Source organism: Equus asinus, chromosome 4, assembly GCF_041296235.1.
Source record: "Equus asinus isolate D_3611 breed Donkey chromosome 4, EquAss-T2T_v2, whole genome shotgun sequence".
NCBI classification, from domain to species: Eukaryota; Metazoa; Chordata; class Mammalia; order Perissodactyla; family Equidae; genus Equus; species Equus asinus.
Window position 1 is genome coordinate 135471368 of NC_091793.1, and position 21964 is coordinate 135493331.

At 45.9% G+C, this 21964-nt stretch overlaps 1 protein-coding gene across 2 annotated transcripts in view; it reads left to right on the forward strand.

Moving 5' to 3' along the window:
- LOC106825581 (aldehyde oxidase) overlaps nucleotides 1–21704 on the forward strand; it is a 72894-nt gene extending 51190 nt beyond the window's left edge. For both annotated transcript variants that reach the window (XM_044768488.2, XM_070508338.1), the window contains 12 exons: nucleotides 1856–1942; nucleotides 3289–3480; nucleotides 5230–5457; nucleotides 9546–9641; nucleotides 11503–11631; nucleotides 12321–12395; nucleotides 13847–13899; nucleotides 15132–15246; nucleotides 18142–18207; nucleotides 19365–19553; nucleotides 20017–20184; nucleotides 21121–21704. In XM_044768488.2, the coding sequence (XP_044624423.2) occupies nucleotides 1856–1942; nucleotides 3289–3480; nucleotides 5230–5457; nucleotides 9546–9641; nucleotides 11503–11631; nucleotides 12321–12395; nucleotides 13847–13899; nucleotides 15132–15246; nucleotides 18142–18207; nucleotides 19365–19553; nucleotides 20017–20184; nucleotides 21121–21171 (1449 nt within the window). In that variant the 3' untranslated portion in view covers nucleotides 21172–21704. The remainder of the gene's footprint in view (nucleotides 1–1855; nucleotides 1943–3288; nucleotides 3481–5229; nucleotides 5458–9545; nucleotides 9642–11502; nucleotides 11632–12320; nucleotides 12396–13846; nucleotides 13900–15131; nucleotides 15247–18141; nucleotides 18208–19364; nucleotides 19554–20016; nucleotides 20185–21120) is intronic.
- Nucleotides 21705–21964: the final 260 nt, after the last annotated feature.

Genomic DNA, 21964 nt, shown 5'->3' on the forward strand with positions numbered 1-21964 from the left:
ATTTCAGACACTTATGTTTCAGTCACTAACCTATAAGTTTCCGGGCATTGCCTTACTTACTGCCACTTCACAGATAGTCAGAGAGCTTAGATAGCTGGCCTGAGATCACAGAAGCAGCAGAGCCAGCGCCCAAAACTCAACCTGCTCGAATTCAAGGCCGTGCCCTTGACTATAGCTTTCGTTTGAATTTGGTTCCACTTAACAAACATCGTTAAAGTGAACTTTGATAAGCTCAGATATATTGAAGCAGAGCGCAGACAGAAAACAGAGATATTAGACACGTCTTCAAAGGAAGGAAGATATTTATTTAAAAGACCTCCAGCAGCACCAAATGCTGCTGGGAGTTTTGATTGAATTGGGCCCTATGAGAAGCACGTGCGGACTACACTATGAGCAGCCCACCAGGTTTGGAGATTAGGGGGTTAGCCGGCTTTGGGGGAGAAGGTCTTGGTAGACATGTGAGGACGGGAACCAGAATTCCAGGACCTGTGGCAAGACCGAGAGGTCAAGAAATAGGCAGTTGGTTGTGTTAGGAGGAGAGAAAAGGATTGATGGACCAGTAGTGATGAACTGGACAAGAGGGGTTTTTGTTTGTTTTGGTTTCATATCTTTCTCTACCCTTCCTTTCTTATTGTTATTTTTAGTTGTGGCAAAATACACACACATAAAATTTCTATCTTAACCATTTTTAAGTATACAATTCGGTGGCATTAAGTACATTCACATTTTTGTGCAACCATCACTGCCATCCATCTCTGGAATTCTTTTCTTCTTGTAAAGCTGAAACTCTGCACCCATTCAGCAATAACTCCCCATTCCTCCCTCTGCCCAGCCCCTGCCAACCACCATTCTACTTTCTATCCCTATGAATTTGACTACTCTAAGTACCTCAAAGAAATGGAACCAAACAGTATTTGTCTTTTTGTCTGGCTTATTTCACTTTACATAATGTCCTCAAAGTTCCTCCGGGTTGCAGCATGTGTCAGAGTTTCGTTCCTTTTTAAGACTGAATAAAATTCCCTTGTATGTATGTAACGTATTTTGTTTATCCATTCACCCATCGATGGACACTTAGGTTGCTCCTAGCCCTTGACTATTGTGAATAATGCTGCTATGAACATAGGTGTACAGATATCTCTTCAAGACCCTGCTTTCAATGCTTTTGGCTGCATACCCAGAAGTGGGATTACTGGGTCATACAGTAGTTCTATTTTCAATTTTTTGAGGAACTGCCATACTATTTTCCATAGCAGCTGCACCATTTTACCTTCCCACCAACAGTGTACAAGGGTTCCGATGTCTCCACCTCCTCACGCACACTTATTGTTTTCTGTTACTAGTTGTTTGTTTTTATCGTAACCATGCTAAAGGGTGTGAGGTGGTATCTTGTGGTTTTGGTTTGCATTTTCCTAATGATGAGTGATGTTGAGCATCTTTTTGTGTGCTTGTTGGACATTTTTGTATCTTTTTTGGAGAAATGTCTATTCAAATCCTTTGTCCACTTTTTAATCAGGTTTTCTGTTGTTGTTGAGTTGTAGGAGCTCTTTATACATGCTGGATATTAACCTCTATCCAATAAATGGTTTGGAAATACTTTTCCCCATTCTCTGGGGTGCCTTTTCACTCTGTTGCTTGTATCCTTTGATGCATGGAAGTTTTCCATTTTGAGGTAGTCCAGTTTATTGGTTTTTTTCTTTCATTGCCTGTACTTTTGGTGTCATATCCAAGAAATCATTGCCAAATCCAACATCATAAAGGTTTTTGCTTATGTGAGGAGGGTTCTCAAGTGACAAAGTAAATGTTAGAGAGACGTGGTCCCCGGCATCAGTATCGCAGTTCAGTTCTCTTTCTCCAGGCTGGATTCATGAATGATGGCAGAATCTTGGCCCTGGATGTGGAGCATTACTGCAATGGAGGTTCCACCCTGGATGAATCATTATTTGTAAGTGTTTTAGGGAACAAGTTCACATTCTGGAAAATGCTACATAAAATGAGTTATTCCATAAAATGTTCAATAGTCAAATAGTATTCAATTATAAAAGCATGAAGACCCTTCTTGCAAGGATAGCTATATGTTCCTGGGGCCCCCAGAGTGGGCCCAGAGATATTGGCCAAGTCTGTGTCTGTGTGTTAGCTCCGTGTTTCCCATACTTAGAGCTCTTTTCCCAAATGCAATCATTAGACCTCAGTCATGGTGTTACTGATACTCTGGACTGGATAATTCTTTGTTGTGGGGGCTGTCCTGTGCATTTTGGATATTTACCAACATCCTTGGCCTCTACCCAGTAGATGTCAGTGTCACAGCTACCCTCCAGTCTGATGAATAAATGACAAGTAATAGGATATATTGGATTCTATGAGGAAGCCATTTGGTTTAAAACTAATTTGCCCTGACCTCATTTTTCCAAAAAGGTCTGATGTGGCCTGTTGAGGCTGCCTGGTCCATCTGCTTTAAACATTTACAATGTCCCAAAGCTAAGGATGATGCCCTTACAGATAGGGATGTAGCTTCCCCCTCATACCACCATCTCCTTAGGGATAAGCATCTCTTCTTGGAAACGAAGGATTAATCACCTACTTGCTGTGCTCACCTTGTGACCACTGACTTGCTAGCTAAGCATCTCGTGACAGTAGTAGAAGAGATGTTCCTGTCATGTGTGATGTATGCTCTTTTTTCCGAGATGGTGTATAACACTCTGTGCACCCCACTCCTCTGCTGTGCTGCCTTTCTTAGGCAGGGAAGCTACCTGGGCTATAATCCTCAGACCTGGCTCACAAGAAACTCACCTCAAGTTCTGATTTATAGATTGATTATAGGTTATTCACATCCAGTCTTAACAACCAAAAATGTCTCCAGACATTGCCAAATGTCCCAGGGGTGACGGGGCAAAATTGCCCCTGGTTAACCAGCGCATTACACCGAATACCAAGCCTTTTTTTCCCGTTTTCCAGGATATTTTATTCATTACATTCTGCGGACCCAGTGTTTAGGGCCTATAAATGCTTCAAAGGCTTTAGGAAATAGTTGAAACCTGGGAAAAATGCATTAGGCATAAGATATGAAAATAAAAAACAATGATTTCAAAAGATAAATTATTCAAATCCTTAAAAATTATTTTATAGCAAAAATTCACCTAACTGGGGACGTGAGTCTGTTTTAGCATGTTTGACGTGATGTAGAGAGGGTCAGTCAGTGATTTCTGGCCTGGTTTTGGTCTGAGGTCTCAGGATGGTAAGACATGTGCGGAAGGATGAGGGTCTTATCACATCCACTCTGGATTTCCCCAGGTGATAGAAATTGGACTTCTGAAAGTGGATAACGCTTACAAGTTTCCTAACCTGCGCTTCCGGGGCTGGGCATGCAGAACCAACCTTCCATCCAACACGGCGCTGCGTGGGTTCGGCTTCCCTCAGTCTGGGCTCATCACCGAAAACTGCATCACGGAAGTCGCAGCCAAATGTGGTTTGTCCCCTGAGAAGGTAATGATAAATGAGTCTCACATAGGAAAGGCATCGAATTCCAGAATTCCAGGGGTGGGAGGGCCGCGGGGGGCCTGCAGGTTGAGGAATTTGAGAGCCAGAAGGGCTGAAGGATTTGCCTGATTTGCCCAGTGTAGCTCAGCTAACGAGTTGACGCAGAGCCGGGACTCCGCAGTGCAGTGGTCCTCGTCTTACTCGGGCTCCATCCCCAACATCCTAGAGGCAGAGGATGTTGAGGAGTGAGCTTGGATTCTAACTTGTTCAGCGAGAAGTCTGCGCGGTTGGGGCCATAACTGCTGCAACAAGTCCGTCAAAACCTCCCTCTCTGCTTCCATACCATCTCAGGTAGCTGTCGTAAAGGCTCTGTCATTTCGGTTACTTTCCATTCTTTGAGTCTGCGTCCCGATTTCATTCACTCACAAGCTCTGCTCCCTTCCCTACGCCTCTTCCACCCGGAATCCTGAGTGGACTTCCGGTGGGAGATGCGGGATGCGCTCACCACTGCTCCCTCTCCTGCGGTGTTAGGGTGGAGCAGGGACAGAGAAGGACCAGAGGAAGCAGCACCTCCCCAGCGAGCTCTCTGTTCTCTGCTTGGTTAGATGGAGCCACTTGTCGGGCATGTTGTCTGGGGGCTCCCTCGCTGCTAGCTCTCTCCAAATTCGACAGTCCCCTGCAAGGGTGGGTTAAGTCTCCCAGGGACCCTCAGCTGACCCCTCAGGAGCCTTCTTTGATGGCCACGGCTCTTTGCCCCATGCTGTGGCAATGCTGGGAAAGCCCCGGTCCCCAATTCATCGACGTTCTTTCTCTCCAGCATTAGAATCTGTGGCCATAGGCAGGAGGCATCTTCTTCATGTCTCTCAAGCTTGTGGGGGCCCCTCCCTTCCTGGCCATCTCACCACAGCCTCTGTCCCAGATGTTGTGTCACATTTGGTAGCATTATAGAGGAGAACCAGGTCATGGCCTCCCTTCATCCCAGGGCAGTTGGAGGAGACAATAGCCTCCCTTAAAACCACTGCCTCCCCCAGTGGCACAGCTCACTAATCTCCAGTCTTCCTTTTATAATGGTTGGGGAATGTTTTCTACGGGGATGGGAAGAGTATGTGTCTAATGGCCCTGTCAGCTTGGGAGGTAGCTGGCCACACTGCTGAGAGTTTTCTCAACTGAGAATATGAGGTACTTGGCACCTTGAGTTCTCAGCCAGAGGCTTAGTCCCCAGTTCTGGGAATTCAGGAATAATTCTACTCATGGCTTCAGATGTCCTGTGATAGAATCTTTTAATTTATTCTTCATCCCAGTTATTGGTTATATTTAAATGAACTTTCATATTTTCCTGTTTTGGAAGTGAGTGGTCGTATCTCGCCCCAGCATCTGAATACTCCAAATCCTGTAGATCTGGCAGCTGGATGTTAAATCCAGGATGGCCTTCCAACAGATACTCACAAATGCAGCTAGAATTAAGAGTCGACAGTGTACCTGGACTGGGTTGAGTGCTATAAGAAATATAAGGAAAAGAGTCCTGCCTGTGAACTTAGACAGGAGCAGCACAGAAAGCATGTAGGTGCTGACATATTTGATAGAGGCTCTGAGCAGAGGGAAGATGAGAGCATTATGCGCTGGCAAAGCCTTCGACAAAGAGTAATAGAACTCAGCCTGGGCCTAACAAGATGAGTAGCATTTGACTAGGAGGACAGTGGATGGAAGAGACCATGTCTGCCGGAACCCCCGACCTTTCAAGTTCTCCTTTTATAGGTCCGAATGATGAACATGTACAAGGAAATTGACCAAACACCCTACAAACAAGAGATTGATGCCACGAACCTGATCCAGTGTTGGAAAGAATGTATGGCCACGTCTTCCTACTCCCTGAGGAAAGTGGCTGTGGAAAAATTCAACTCAGAGAATTACTGGAAGAAGAAAGGGCTGGCCATGGTTCCCCTGAAGTTTCCTGTTGGCGTTCTCTCAACCGCTGCTGCCCAGGTCAGTTCTCCAAACAGACACATCAAAAGGTATTGTGGAACCTTTCTATTATGGTGGAAAGCCGTATGGTTGCAATGCCTGATTGTCAACCTTCACCAGAGTTGTGCTCAATCAAACTAGCCCTCAAGATAGGATGACAGAGCCCTCAAAACTATTGTCACTCCCCTTTGCAGAAGTCACACCTTTGGCTGAGCCATGCAGAAATGTGGCAGGTGTGTTGAGTGATGACAGAATAGGGATAAAGGGAGGTGGAGCTGCTGGGAGCACCAATGTGTAAGCTGGGTGTTGAGGGAGCCGAGGAGGCCAGGAAAAGCGGGCCGGAGGGTCCCCTTTCCCATGGCCATATTGTTCAGCTTTGGTGTAATCGTTAGAACATTTTCATGCGGGCTGATGGCAGACAGCTGAGAGCTCAAGGAGCATTAAAACAATACCCGCTGTGGTCTTACGGCATCCTTCTCACTCCCTGCCTGGTGGTGAGGGCAGAGCAACACACAGCCGTGGAGTCGTCTGCACAGTTTTCCCGGATGAGGGAGGCAGTCAAGAGGCTGTGGCTGAGGAATAAAAGCAAGAACAAGGTTCTTAAACAGGAAAGGAAAGGAGAAAACTTCCACTAGAAAAGGGTTTGTGAGCAGTGACTCTTGCTTTGCAATTTGGGTAAATGGACTGGCTGGCAGATAGCAAAGAGGTTGGTCTGGGCCATCTGTCCTTGAGCAGGTCGGCCAGGATCATCGGGGAAAACAGTCCCCATTGATTATGGGTCTTCTGGGCATCCTTGGGCGTTCGGCTTGGGTAGACGTGGCAGGCTGTCTCTGTGCAGTGGCTGCCATTACTATCTGGCTCCTACAGACTCAGTCCCATTTCCTTCATCAGAAATTTCTCAAAAACTAGATAAAAAATAATAATTACCAAGCACCTGCTATGTTATGAGTTCTTTAGACTTTATCTCATTCAACCCTCAGGGCAACCGTAAGATTTGGCTCCTTATGTTAGTGGTGAGAACGCTGAGGCTTGGAGCTTAGATGACCTGCCCAAAGTCCCGCATCTGGTGAGAAGGAGGGCCGTGCTGGAACTCAGGTCTGAGGGGCTCAGAAGCCGTGCTTTCTCAGCTCCATCAGGCTGCCTCCCCACACCCCTTTAGGTGGGGTCTGAGGGGGGATTCAGCTCAGCTGGGGGGAAACTCGACAGTAGCCGATGTTACAGATTCTCAAAGGCTACTAAGAGGCTCCTCCGGAGACCCCACTACTTCCCCCCATCCTGCCCCAGAAACCAGCTTCCTTGCTTGAGACATTTGCTTGGGGCCAAATCCAGGAGTTGGGGTCAGTCAGGCTGCTTCCTGGAGCCATACGCTGAAAGACTCTATCTGAAGCAAACCAAATAGAGGAGGGAACTGAAATGCTGCTTGAGCACCTTCTGTGTGTGAGGCCATGGGCTGGCTGGTTTGTAGTTTCCCGGTTCCTTTAGCCACTTGCTCAGCTCTGTCGGGCAAGCGTGATTCTGTTTTGTAGAGGGGGGTACTGAAGCCCACAGAGGTTCCCTCTCTTGCTCGAGGACATCCAGCCCGTGAGTGATAGCACCAGGATGTGACTGCAGGACTGTGCCCCCAACAGCTGAGGGGTCAAACGTACCTTGCCTCCGTTCTGTGTAATTCCTAGACTGTGAGCCCTGAAGGCCCCAGCATCGAATTAGCCCTGTCCTGCCCCGGCCTTAGCTCCACACCTGCACAGAGTAGGGACTCACGTGCTTCAATGGCTGAGACATTTGGAGAATCTGGAGGACCAAAGCAAACTTCTCAGCAATACCGCAGTCTTTGCTTGAAGATTGACATTTCACCGTCTAAGTGCCCAGTTTATATTGGAGAAGCATCTGTTCCACTGCTCCAGTTGTGCCAATTCCATAGATGAAGCTTTGTGGAATTATCTTCTGTGGTGCTAACGATGAACCATCCAGTGGTGCCGCTTAACTGAACCAAATTTGACATTTTAAATGGCCCGAGAAGATTGCAGCAGCTCCTGGAGCAAATTACTCAGCAGTGTCTCTCAGAAATGCTGCTGCGGACACGCGGGCACAGTGCTGTTGCCAGCAGGGTCACGCAGTGTGGGAAATGCACAGTCCACTGTAACTGTAGCTCAGCCCCAAAGAATGTCACCCACAAGCAACTTCTGAATTGCTTGTGGAACCCAGGAGACCAAATGCAGAGTTTACAAGTTTAAGAAACAGATGGAATGGCTATGCCATTGCAAATTCATTTCTCAAATTTATTGAGTACTGACTACATGTGTGTTCCTATGTTGCATTTCAAGGGAGGCCTTAGGACACGGTCCTTCCTTTCAGGGGCTCACATTCTAGCAGAGAACAATGAAGTGCCACAGAATGGACCCCAGGAGCAGCCGTTACAGGTGGCATCACCTGGTATCTTGTGCACAACCCCAGGCAGCCGGCTCTGGGCTCTCTGTAGAGGATGCCACTTCTTATCTCTATTGTTTTGAGAATAAATGACCAGGAGGAGGGACAGCATCCCCAGGAGTGGTGTGCCAGTAGATAGTTCAACATGCCCTGCTGCGTCTTCCCAGGCTCTTGGGCGTGATTGTCATGCCTGTGATGCCCTCCTCAAGGTTCTAAGATTCTCCTGTAGGCCGTGAATGTGTCTTTGTCCTCAGAGAAAGGGTACCCCTCTGTCTCTATTGTCCCAATACACCCCTGGTTCACACCTGCCAACCAGGTAAATAGAGCCCATTTGCACTGTCAAAAGTGTCTTATTTGGAATGACAGAGGCTTCTGCTCCTCATCCCCTGGAGTAACGTGAAGCTTTGGATACTAATAAAGGGGCGATGCGCCAAGTGTGGCCCGTGGCCCACGGGTGGCTGTGAGATCCTTCTGGTGGGCAGAGAACGGATCTAAGAATGCAGTCCTTTCCTGGGTGTATTTGGTGATTGACATGCAAGTCCATCGACTTTCACTTATGAGCAGGGTTGTTTAAAAGGAATCTAAGCGAGTAATTAAGGCTTACTAAGATTTTAGCTTTGTTAAATGGAAATCAGCTTGTTACCAGAATTCTCTGAATAAGCCTCCCTTTACAAATCCTGGATTATTATGCCACTCTGCATAGAAGCTTAGATGTGGAGAAACCTGGCTGGCAGAGCTCTAAGTGACCCCTGCCTGGCCCAGATCGCGTCTACTAGGTGGGCACTTCCCAGCTGAACAGTTGCAAGGGTGTGCCTTGCAGGCCATCCTGAGCCCCAGCGCAGCCATCAGAAGCGTTTTCTCCAGGACCGTATGCCGTTAAGGTTCTCTTGCCCTGGAGACTCCAAGTGAAGAAGCCGTCCCTGTGTTCTGCAGTCTCCTGGACGTCGCCTTACCCCCAGTTGTGGCAGGGGCAGACTTGACGGAAGGCGCGTTCTTACTGGTCGTAAAGCACGTTTGCCTCGGAGTTCGGCTGTTCCAATTGCAGCAGCCTTTGCTTCTCTGTTAGTTCCACTCCCTCTGGATGCCTGTGGGGAGCTGTACAGTTACAGAAGATTACTTCCAAGTTCCCTTCCAACTCTAAAGCACTATAGTTCTGTGCCAAGATGATTTAGGGTGCACTTAGCCCATTTTGCAGCAAAAAGTTAAGGTCTGTCTGCCCCACCTTATTCGCATGTTTATCTTCGCCTCTCTGTAACACACCTGCAACTATGAGAACGTGTTCACATGAGCAGTTCTTCTCCCTCTCCAGCAGCCTGTCTACACTTACCTTTGCAGCCATCCTCCTTCAAAAACCCAAACCGCCATTGTTATGCACCCTGGTCAGGGGATCCTTGAAGGTCGCAGTGTGCTCCAGCATCCTAATGAGGAAATAGCAGCTGAAGGAGCATAGTCCTGCCCCGGACTCAAAGCCATTGAGCCACAAGCTGGCCTCTTGTGGGGTGACCACGAGGCAGCTCTTGCCCTGCTCTGCTCAGCCCCCTCAGGGTGATGGGACGTGCATCTGTGTGTATTCTGCAGGGGGTGGAAAGGAGGGGATCATTTCCACGGAAAATGTTTTAGCTGACAAGATGTGATAATATCAGTCAGAAAGATCATGAAAACTGTTTTCATCTTTTTTTGCTTAGGCTGCTGCCCTGGTTCACATTTATCTAGATGGGTCTGTGCTGGTGACTCATGGGGGAATTGAAATGGGGCAAGGAGTCCACACTAAAATGATTCAGGTGAGAAAGCAAATAATTGGGTTAAGTTGGATGTGTGCTTGTAGATATATGTATGAGAAAGAAACTATGGATGTACATTTTCTGTCCCCAAAGAAAAAGGGTAGGAGAGTGTAGCCTTGACAGCTTAGACTGTTAGTCTTTTAGCAGAAACTGGGTAAACAAGCCACTCCCCTAAAAAATGTGGCAGAAGAGTGTCAGGTTGTCTTATTGCTAGCAGAGGTTGGGAGGATATTTGCTGCTTTCCTTTGCTTATATTAACAAGAGCGTTGTCTTTTTTGAGCCTTTGCTGGGTGATAAAAAGCTGGGTAAGTTCTGTTGTATTGCATTCTTCCTCGCCCTTTTTATAGTATGGACTCTGGACAATTGATGATGTAAATCACATTTGATATTTCTCACCAAACTTCACCAGTTTTCTTTTGACTCATTTACTTTAGATAACTAGCTACTGTTTCTGTTTTGCTGATCATAATAGTAATATTACAGAATATAAAACATTTGGAGGAGGCAAAAACTAACAGAAAGGACCCTGCACAATTCTACCACTTCATGATAATCGCTGTTTTGGGGTCTTTCCATGTTTTCTTTTTCTTTTTCAAAAAATCACTACATGCTGTTTATAGAATTTCGTATCCTGGATTTTTCACCTGTCCTTGCATAGACTGAGCCCTTCCTCCTGTTATTAAGAATTCTTTGCAATCATGATGTTTAATGGCTGCTTGTGACTGTACATAGAATTTACTTAATCATTCCCAATTGTTGAACACTTCAACGAACATTTTGTACATAAACCTGTGACTGAATCAATGGTTATTTTCTTAAAGTGGATTCCCAGAAATGGAATCACTGGATCACAGAGTGTATCTTACATCATTTCACACATATTACCACATTGTTTTCCAGAAGGTATCCGTCTCATTATGCCACTAACCAACATTGTATGTTATGGATTGTTAAAAAATATTAGAAAATTTGACAGATGAATGATAGTATGTCATTATTGCCTTAATTTGCATTTTTCTGATTATAGAGATGTCGAACATATATTTTCTTTCATGTTATCAGCCACTTGAGAATTCTCTCATCATATCTTTCCCCATTTTGGGGGTGAGAATTCAGTGCCTTCCGTATGGGCCACCAGAGACCTTTGTGTTCCAAGCCCATGCACTCTGTGTAGACAGTCTTCTGAAAGCCACTGTGGAGTGCTCTGTATGCCTGTGTCCTTGTCACAGCTATGGGCAAACTCTATTAAGCTCTATAGTTTGCAGGAAAGAGGAGAATTTTGGATCAGCTGAAGTTAGCAATGATTTTGCCCCCAGCACTACAAAGAAAGGAAGCACAAGCAGCCAGCTAAGTCCTCGTGTTAGTGAGCGGCACCAACACCATTTCTTTCTGTGGCCACACATGCTGCTGCTGCTTTTGCAAGGCTGTTGTCCTTGTCACAGGAGGCACTCTTCTCCTAGAGCATCTACAGAAATGTGGATAAGGCATGTCCTACCTGATAAGGTCAGCTTTGCTAGAATTAGCAGAGTGCGGTGGGAGGAGAGGCCTCACAGGTGTTGATTTCATGATGATAAAGACATGCGGCATGTCTTCCTGCCTTGGCTTGGGGCCTCGCCTCCTTTTTCTGATGCTATTGCACATAAGAAAGTGAAAGAAAAAGAAAGTGTGCTTAGGGCTTGGGGTCCAGACTAGTGTCAGGGTTTGTAGAAGGCAGAGGTTTTGTGGCTGGAGGAATTGGTGGTTCTGCCCTCTTGTCCCCTTTGTACATAGGAGGGCTTCACACACAGGCTTCCACGTGGGTGTATGCTCGGGTCTATGATTAACCAAAGTATCTGAAAAGAAACTCTCTTCTAAAATCCAGGTGGCCAGTCGTGAATTAAGGATGCCAATGTCTAATGTCCACCTGCGGGGAACCAGCACGGAAACTGTCCCTAATGCAAATGTCTCGGGAGGGTCTCTGGTGGCAGATCTCAACGGACTGGCAGTAAAGGTAAAAGTCCTTGCAGTGGACTGCCAATCATCAGCCCCAGCAGGGCAAAATCTGTGGGTGGAGCTCAGAAGATACTGAGAGTTAATCCAGCTCTTCTCTCCCTCCCGCCCCCTCTCAGTGAACCCCCCACCACACCCCTGCCGCCCCGACTGGGGCTCAGTCAGTGCTGCAGCCCCCAGGGGCGCTCCTGAGCTGGAAGTGTCCCCGTTTGTCTCCCTCACTCCTGACATCTCACTGGCCAGCAGTCATTTCGACTCTACTCACTGTGTCTTTCCACTTCCGTGTGGTGGTGACACATCTGCTTTGATCCAGATGCGCACCTGCCTCCAGTGCCATGCAAGGCCATGTCCCTGCACCCTAGAGCCCTCACCTTTCCCCCAGCTGCTCCTGCCAGGGCAAGCTTTCGCACAGAGTAACTCCGACCATGCCGTGTTTAGAAACAGCGGCAGCGGTTTGCCAACAGTTGCTCTGTGAAGTCCTGACTTCTTAGCGTGGGCCTGTCTTTAAGACCAGCTCGCCCTGCCCCCTACCCGTGCAGCCTTCACATCACTCACAGGGCTGGTCTCTTCCTTCTCCGCATTCTCACCGGCCTCTCAAATGAGCTGATGTAATAGCACATATCATGTGGTTTTGAAATTGGTGTTTCCATGAAATTATGATCATAATTTTAACCAAAAAATAATCCCTAGGATGCTTGTCAAACTCTTCTAAAACGCCTTGAACCCATCATCAGCAAGAATCCTAAAGGCACGTGGAAGGATTGGGTGAGAATCGTTGTTACTTTGTGTTTTATGTTAGAAAAAAAAAGGAGGGTGAAGAATGAGAGAGAGAGAGATGACAATTAAATATCAGAAGAAAGGGCTTTAAAAGGCACTATTTCATAGTGATAAATGGGGGCCCTTTGGCTCTCGGCATGTGGAAATCCTATAAGATGGTGGCGGAACTCTTAACATCTGGGAAAATTCTCCATTAGAGAAAAACATGTTCTTCTGTCCAGAACTCTTGTTTTAACCGATAATTAATTAAGGTTTCTTCCACTGGTGACTAGGTATTTTGTAGATAATAGCTGTAAATCTGTTTCTTCTCCTACACTGGGTTCCACTGTCCCTAAAATGGGAAGATAACGCCAGAATCCTTCTATAAAAGTAAAAATCATGTGAGCACTCATTTAGAAATAGGAAACCAAGCCATTGGGTGTACATTCCACCAGCAGTGGACACCGGATGGAATGGGAACCCTCATCTGCTTCCTTTCATCTTCTAGCAATCTAGTTGGAAGAGAAGATACACATTCTAAAGTCAATAGGCAAACTTTACAGAGTAATAGGTTCTAAAGTACCACATGGTGTGGAATGGCTATCAGTAAAGGCTGGGAGTATGTGTCCTGCTGACTGTTCTAGAATGTCACATTAAAAGCATTGGTCTGGAGAAGATAACATTTGCGGAGTCTTACTTAGAAATGGTTCCTGCTATTCCATAGAGTTAGGATTCATTCCATAATCCATATAATTGGAGCTCTCAATCCTTTCTGGGCATATTTATTCCTGCCCTCTGCCCTGGCTACCTGGGCCCCGGAAGCTGAGAGAGCCTGATTGGAGAAAGCTGGAGAGAGATGCAGAGCAAGAGAGTCAGTTCTCAACCATTGTGAAATGCGCCCTTCAGCCCACTTCCTCCTGTAATGGTTGCACTTCGTACCTTTTTCTTTCTCAGACTTGGGGACTTGGACCTCAACTCCACTTTTCTGTATATTAGTCAACTGTGTGCACTGCAGAATCAGCAGAACCTTTGGTATAACTGGAGCAATTTGGCAAAATTATACCCCTCTCCTAAGACTGTTATATATGCATGATATTAAAATTAAACATCCAACCACCCATTGTTTCCCAAAATGTTCCATGTTAACGGGTTGAGTCTTTCCAGATGACTGAGTGAAATTCTTCATAAGCAGAGCACGCGTTGCCCACTATAGTCCAGACTATAAGTGTAACATACCATGTGATTATGATCACACGCATTGGACAACGCTGTCGCTATGAGCAGTGGACCACAAATGCCTGTGGCGGTGGAGAATGCTGAGAGGAGTAAATTACTCTTGGTCCTTCCTAGTTATTACTACTGGTAGCTTTATTTAACACATAGTAAAATTAAAATCGAAGTCTCGAGTGGTTCTTACTGTATACATCCTCTCTGCGTCACGTTATATTCTTCTTTCCCAGGCGCAGGCTGCTTTTGATGAAAGCATTAGTCTCTCAGCGACTGGATACTTCAGGTAAATAGTCCTTTCCCAACATTCTGTGGGGAATAGTGCGGTATCTTGAGGAAGAGTTTCACTTCTGTTTGCAATTTTGGCAAAAAGTGATTTATACCTTCTGTTAACCCACTGTTAGAAAGAACATTTAGCTTTTACTTAATCCAAATGCCCAGAAAGGCTTTGGTTGGGAAAAACAGGCATGCAAATAAAATGCAGGTGAATTAAAGAGTCAGCTGGTGGTGGGTAGAGCCAGAGGCTTCTCCGTGGGTCGGTGCGTGGAACCCACAACAGAGGTTGACGTTCTGTTGAAAACTCGGTGTATCTTTTAAGTTAAGAAACAGGTAAGGAAATGAAAATGAAACCCATAATAAGACAGATACCATTTCATACCGTCTAGATTGGCAAAAGTAGGAAATTTGACAATAACTACGTGTTGTCAAGATGTGGAACAACTAGAACTCAGATACTTTGGAAAACAACCTCTCAAATTATTTTAATGGAGAGTAAAAGCCATCCGAGAACAGGGTGACACAGAGAGTCCTCCCTGATTTTGTCAGTTTGCCAGTTGTCATGGGAGTCCAGGGCCCTGGCTGGCTATCAGGAATACGCACTGGAAGCATTTTTCATGGCTACCTCCAGTCTGGGGGGAGCAGAGGAGAGAAGGATAGAAAGTGCTGGCAGGTTGCTGGCCCTTGCTTCTCTTTCACCATGACATTCACTTGGTGTCCTTAGAGAGGAGCTGGGAACAGAGCAGGCCGTGGGGACCAGAGTAGTGGCAAAGATTGAAAGGCAAGGGCCCGATCCTTTGCACAGAAACTGAATCCTGGAGCTGGAAAGATAGACGAATGGGCAAGTATGCACCTCTGAAGCAGTGTTTGGTGTAAAATGCAGGTTGAATTCCCTGCATCTGATGACAGTAGGATTACATGATCCAATATTAGCCAAAAGCAAGAGCACAGGTAACCATAGAGTCTGCAGCTAACTCCCAGGCACAAGGAGTCATTCATGGGGAGCGAGTGGATATTTTTATCAGACAAAGCAAGTTTAATAAGAAAGAACTAAATATTTATTTATCCAACAGATTGATGGTGTGCATTGTGTGCTGGCCCATCATTGTGCAAATGTACTCCTCTACTTTGCTGTGCATAAAAATGGAGTGCAGCTTCTCATGGGTCTGTTTACTCATCATGGTCTGCAATTAGGGGACTTGGTCACTTAACAGCACTCCTCAAGAACTCTGTTTCCTCCAGGGGTTATGAGTCACACATGAACTGGGAGACAGGCGAAGGCCATCCTTTCGAATACTTTGTGTTTGGAGCTGCCTGTTCCGAGGTGGAAATAGACTGCCTGACAGGTGCTCATAAGGTCAGTACCAGCTAGGGGAGTCTTCAAATTTCCCCTAGATCCACCTCAATTGCGCATTTTCCTTCTATCTGTGCAGCATAGAAGCACTGTGTATTTGGCCTGGGGGTAATTTCTCTGGTCCCAAGAAGGACTAGACGCTCAACAGTTGTCTTGGTGCTATGGTTACTTCCATGGAAAAAACAGTGGCCTCTCTTCTTTATTTCCTTGGCCCTTTTAAATGGAATCAGGAAATAAGCTGCTTCAAGGAAGAAGCACAGCCTAAAGGGAGCTTCTGTGTAGACTGTTGGCACAAGCAGAAGTCCTGACCTCTTGTGTGAGATGCCATCGTACACCCTTCTCAAAGGATTTCATGAGCATCTGTAATCTGCTAAGGCGCACCACGGGCCAGCCCAGGGAAGTTAGTGGCCAGCTTTTGATATCTTTTATCCAGCTAGGTCCCTGCTTTGTTAGTTTAAGAGCATCCTTGTGCTTTTAAAGGATGCTAGGCTGAGATGCACACCCACAGTCACACATACTCCTTCCTGCTTCATGGAGTTTGTCCTCTTGACGCTGGGTCTTTGGGGGTAAATGAAGCCACTTACTAGCCACTGTCAATAATGATAAATGATTGTCAGTACATTAAATGGCACTGTGATGCCTTCATAACTGTTATGTGATTATCTGTCCAAAATCCTACCCAGAAGCGCGCCCTAGTGCTTGATATTTCCAAACATCCTTTGTGACTACATCTTGGATTGTGATCAGACATAAATTTTGGTTTAATGTGTCTCCAGCATGTATGTTTTTTAAACTACAGCCAGCCTAATCTTTGAAATTGTCTACACCTGTATTGAACCTGCCCATTCAGGTGTCTGGCTTCCCTGGATTCTGACTCAGACCACATCACTTTTGGGGAACCTTGGACCAGGGCAACACAGTGACCACGCTAAGCGTGGTTTTCACCCCAGAGCAGCGCTCCTGTGCAGGGAGCTCACTAGAAAGTTCTCTCATGCTGCTTTCTGCATTCCTTCTCCTTCAGTGAAAAAGTTGGTGAAAACGTGCTCATTTGTGTTTTCTCTATGCCCTTATCAAGGTCTAAGACAAAGGTAATATTTAGCCTTGGTATGAAATTTTAAGGTGTGTTCTTATGACTCACTTTAACTCTTAAGAGATGTGCTAAGAAGTCTTATCAGATGCCTTCACACAAGCTAGGTCTGTAGCTCACGTTGGGTATCACTCCTAGGCAAGAGGGGGGCCTCCAGTCATTCTCCTCATGTTCACAGAATCGCTCTTCTTCCTGCAAAAGTTCCCTAATTTTGAACCTGCATCTGTATATTAGTTATCTATTGCTGTGTAACAAGTTACCCCCAAACTTGGCAGCTGAAAATAACAAATCTTTATTAACTGAAACCATTCCTGAAGATGAGGAATCTGGAGTGGCTTATCTGGGTGATTCTGGCTCAGGAATCCTCATGAGGTTGCCGTCAAGCTGTTGGCTGGGGCTGTCGTCATCTCAAGGGGGCTGGAGAGTCGGACTCCAAGCTCCATCACATGGCTGCTGGCAGGAGGCCTCAGTTTCTCGCCAGGTCTTGGCCAGAGGTCTCTGTTCTTTACCACATGGACCTCTCTATAGGCTGCCAGAGTGTCATCAGGATGTGAAAGCTGCCCTCCCCTGCCCCTAACAGGGACTGGTCCAAAGTAAAAAGAGAGAGAGAGTCTGAGGAAGTGAGAGAGCATCCCAAACAGAAGCCACAGTCTTTCATAACCTAATATTGAGGTGACGCACTGGTAGTTCTGCCATACCCTACTGGTCACACCAACCACGCTGGTAGAGTGTGGAGGGGACTACATAAGGATGTGAATACCTGGAGGTGGGGATCCTTGAAGGCCATCTTGGAGGCTGGCTACCACCACCTAGAACATCTCTCTGCAGCCCTATCAGAAGACAGTGACAAACAGTAGTAAGTCCAAAGCTTTGACACAAAGCCTTCATTAACACTGCAGCCTTGAGAGCACCTGCCCTCAGCTCCCATTCAGGCCACTGGTCTCCTGGGAGGCCAGCCTTGCTAAATGGGGTCAAAGAGAACTTTACAGTTTTCACTGTGTCTTTAAATAAAAGAGGTGAGTGCCTGAAGTTTTATTATAGTAAAACATTCTGGATCGCTATCTAATTTTCTTAAGAAAAATGTTAGATGAAAGTCCCAGATCAAATAAGGAAACTCTTGGGTTTCCTTTGTTCCATTAATAATTATAGGTAGAATCTGTTTGCCATGGCAAAAGCAACTATGTCACATAAAAGAAGGTACAGCCTTGCTGGAGAGCAAAGGGGTTACCAGCAGCTGCCTGGGCCTGCTGGATTCCTCCTCATTTGTAGGTCATCAGGAAACTTTTGGTCGCCAAGTGGAATGTCAGATTTATTTTTTCTGCTCTAAAAAAGGAAAATCTAAGCAATTGAAAGACCTTTTTGCTGATGCACCCTGAGTTCTGTGGTTTGGTAAATCTCACCCAGCCACTTGGACTCTGGATGTTGGGTTGGGTGGTGGCCACGCTGTTTTTCAACAAGGATCACGAAGGCCGTGGATGTTTTCTGTTTTCTGTGTCACGTTATGTCTGTGCTAGTGGATTGAACTCAGTATGTTGCATCACTCAACTGGAATCAAAGTCAAGTGAATATTTTTCTCTCTTGTTCCCAAGAAATAAAAAAATCAGTGCTTAAGCCAGTTGAGTATTTGTGTAACTTTGACAGTTATACATAATAAACTTTGTGACACAATGAAATCTTGGTTGCTTCTCCCTCCTGAAATACAATGTGGCCCAAAGAAAGGTTCTGTACCAATGTCATCCTGGCAGGAACTATTTCTCACTTTTTCTCCCTAAGTTGTATTCGTTGAAATAAACATTTTTTTTTCTTACTAGAACATCAGAACAGACATTGTCATGGACATTGGCCACAGTATAAACCCAGCCCTTGACGTAGGCCAGGTACGTAAACTGAGCTGCCTCCTTCCTGTCTGTGAAGCCAGGACTGCTGTGGGCACCTGCAGGGAAGCACTCTGTCCAGCTGGGTCATCAGGCTGTCCTTCTGCCCTGTCGTCTGAATCTTTCCGTTCAGGCCAGCCCCAGAACTCAAACCTCTTATTGTTTGAAATTGGGAAGGAAACATGGATGTTTTAGGTAGTTTTTGAAGAAACCTATAGTCTGTGATTGGGGAGCTTGAATGCGGCAGGACTAGGCCTAGAGGTGACGAAGTGAGCCCCACACCTCGTAGAAGGACAATGTCGTGCCAGTGCTGAGCCTCGGGCGGAGGACGGGCTCCAGATCCGGGAGCGGAAAGTTGGACTAGGATAGCACGGCCGCACAGTCACAGCAGTAGCATTGGCAGGTAGTCCGTTTTGTCCACAGACATTTTTTATTTCAATTTGAAATAATTGGCAAGAGACTCTTTAAGGACGGGCACCTCACTTAGCAGGTGGAGGTGACTTGTGCTGGGGAGTGGTCTGGACCTGTGGGAAGAGTCATCTAACGTCGTGGTGGAGGAGAACACCTCTGGCAGTAGATGGAAGTGAGGATGGAGAGTGGGGTGGACAAAATGTGGCCACAGGAAGGAAGTAAAGGAAGAAGAGACCCGGGAGTCAGAAAAGTGTGTGGAAAGGTAGTTTGGCCACGTGCTGACATCTAAGAACTGGAGCATTTAAAGCTGTACGGGAAGCTCAGAGAGCACACAGTCCAAACCCTTCATGTTACAAGCAGAGAAACTGAGTCCGGAGATGTGAGGCCAGCCAGCTCAGGAGCAAGGGTAGTGGATGAGAGGACCGGATTCTGGAGCCCTGAGAGAACCTGTGCTGGGTCTGGGGACAGACCCGCAGAGGGGGCTTCATCTGCCTCCCGGGCAGGGAAATGAGGGCGTTGGGCTCTGGGCTGAGATTCGAACTCAAGTCTTTTGACTTTGAACTTAGTGCAGAATAAGATGTTCAGAAATGCTTTTAGGTAACGTTTTAAGTAAATTTACACACATGCTCCAGGACACGCTGAAAACCCTGTTAAGCGGTATTTTATAAATTTAAACAAACCGCATGAAGTGAAATGCCGCTGTTGACTATATTTTCTCACCTGTGGAATCTCTTTTTTTTTTGCCTCAGATTGAAGGCGCCTTTATTCAAGGCATGGGCCTCTACACAATCGAGGAGCTGAAGTATTCTCCTCAGGGAGTTCTGTACACTCGTGGCCCCGACCAGTATAAAATCCCGGCCGTCTCTGACGTCCCCACAGAGCTGCACGTTTCTTTTCTGCCTCCGTCTCAAAACTCAAATACGCTGTATTCATCTAAGGTGAGCCGAGCGCGAGGAGTAAATGCGCGTTTGTGTGATACCCTGGAGGGGGCTCCGTTCCTCTCTTGGTCATTTGGGATTTTTACCAGGATTATTGAAGAAAAATCCCTATTAAACATTTTAATTATAAAGTAATTTAACAACATCATAAATTAAAAAAAAATACTCTGGATCTTGGAGCCTAACAAACTGCTGTCACCCTCAGGTTGTATCTGATTTTTTGTTTTGCAATAATCATCTTCATACCTATATCTGCCTTCTCCATCTGGGATCATTTCCTTAGGCTGGAATGCTAAGAATGAGAATACTGGGTTAAAATATTAAATTTCTTTTTAAAGGAAAAACTTCCATATAGAATATTTAATATTTTATGTATGCGTACAAACAGTGTGTACCTGTGGATTCATGTGTACGTGTGTATACAGAGAAAGAGTTGTAATCTAGGGGACTTGTTTCCCCCCAGGGTCTGGGAGAGCCTGGGGTGTTCCTGGGGTGCTCGGTCTTCTTCGCCATCCACGACGCGGTGAGAGCAGCGCGACAGGAGAGAGGCCTGCTTGGACCCCTGAAGCTCGATAGTCCACTGACCCCGGAGAAGATTAGAATGGCCTGTGAAGATAAGTTCACAAAAATGGTACATTCTGCTCTCGAGATTCTAAATCCTTGTCCCCTGTCCTTGTAGTCAGTTTCATGAACCCACCATGGTGGTTTTCCATGGAAGAAAAGGGCATTCGAGCAGGAGAAAAGCAGAGTGGCCCTTGGATTGCATTTGTCATCAGCCTGGCCCTGCCTGGCCCACCGCAGGGCTCAGGTCTACAGCATTTGAACAAAGAAGGTTCATTCTTCATTGGTCAGTTATATGTTCCTCCCTTGTTTTGGTCACTTCCCAGAACACCGTGTCAGGAATAGAAGTGTAGGAACTGTGCTCTGAACCTAAGACCCTCAGGCCAAGGATGTAGGGGCCATTCCACCTGCCTGTGTCACTCCACCACAAACAGGCACTGGGAGAGTGCAGTTCCCAACTTGAAGGCAGAGTGAGAAGGGCTCTTTCTGGCTCAGGCCCAATGGCAGGCATCCCTCCTTTGACCCCCCTGCCAAGCAGCGCCTCTGCGGAGCAAACTTCTCAGCTCTCGTTGGTCATTTTGGGCAACGGGATCTTTAACTGTGGGAGGAAGTCATCCGGATCACAGTGACCTCTCTGACCACAGACAAGTCATTCCTGATGTTGGAGGCAGAGCCCCCTGCTCCACTCCCTCCTCTGCTGGCTCCTTGCAGTGCCCCGTAGCTTTCCCTGAGCCCCATGAGTCACATCTTCACACTGGAGAAACACAGAGACTGACTCCCCTTTTCATTTGTCCCCCTTCAAGGGTGAGATGACGACTCTCACGGCTGCCCTGCCCACTGTGCTCCTCTCCTGGATCCCTCCACATTCTCAGGCTGTCCTTCCAAAACCTCTTCTTGTCCTGCCTGCCTTCTGGGTGCTTTTTATCCTATTTCATATTTTGCTGTTTTTTACCTCTCACGACCATTTTCCAAGTTGCCAACGTCCAAATTTGTTCTTTTATTCTAGATTCCAAGAGATGAACCTGGATCCTATGTTCCTTGGAATATACCCGTATGATTCAGATACAAACTTCTGGGGAAATGGGCTGACTCTTCCAACACAGCAATCTGTCCAGTCTCTGCGCTCTAAGATGCTAAGTCTGAAACACAAATTCACAGTTCAGAAATCACTTCACAGAGTATTGCTTTTATATGACGCTGATCTTAAATGTTCCATTGAGCTTTTGACAGATATGCTTAAGCAATTTAGAAATCATATTTTAAGTGGCATGAATACTAACTGGTTTTCTCTACAATGATATTTTCCATTAGTTGGTGCCATAAATCCATCCAGCTGAATGGAATAGAAGACGATGGCTTGTATGTGATCTGTATTTGGCTTGTATCCACCGACAGAAATTATACTGTCTGGTGAAAGGCAATTTTCTAAATAATCGTATTATTAGTATGACTGTAAATTTGTCACTTTCTCATTTGTGCCCATCTGCCATCACCCTCCTTTTCTTGTCAGAGGGGATCCAGGCACTGGATCTAAAGAGTCTGTGGAACTAAATAAAAAAATTAATAAATTGGACTTTATGAAACTAAAAACTTTTTGTGTGTGTGCTTCAAGAGATGCTTCAAGAAATTGAAAAGACAAACCACAGAATGAGAGAAAATATTTGCAAACCACATATCTGATAAAGATTTAATATGCAGAATATATTAAAAAACTCTTACCACCCAACAAAAAGAAGATAACTCAATTTAAAAACAGGCAAAGAAATTGAATAGACATTTCTCCAAAGAAGATATATAAATGGCCAATAAGCATCTGAAAAGATACTCAAACTCATTAGTCATTAAACAAA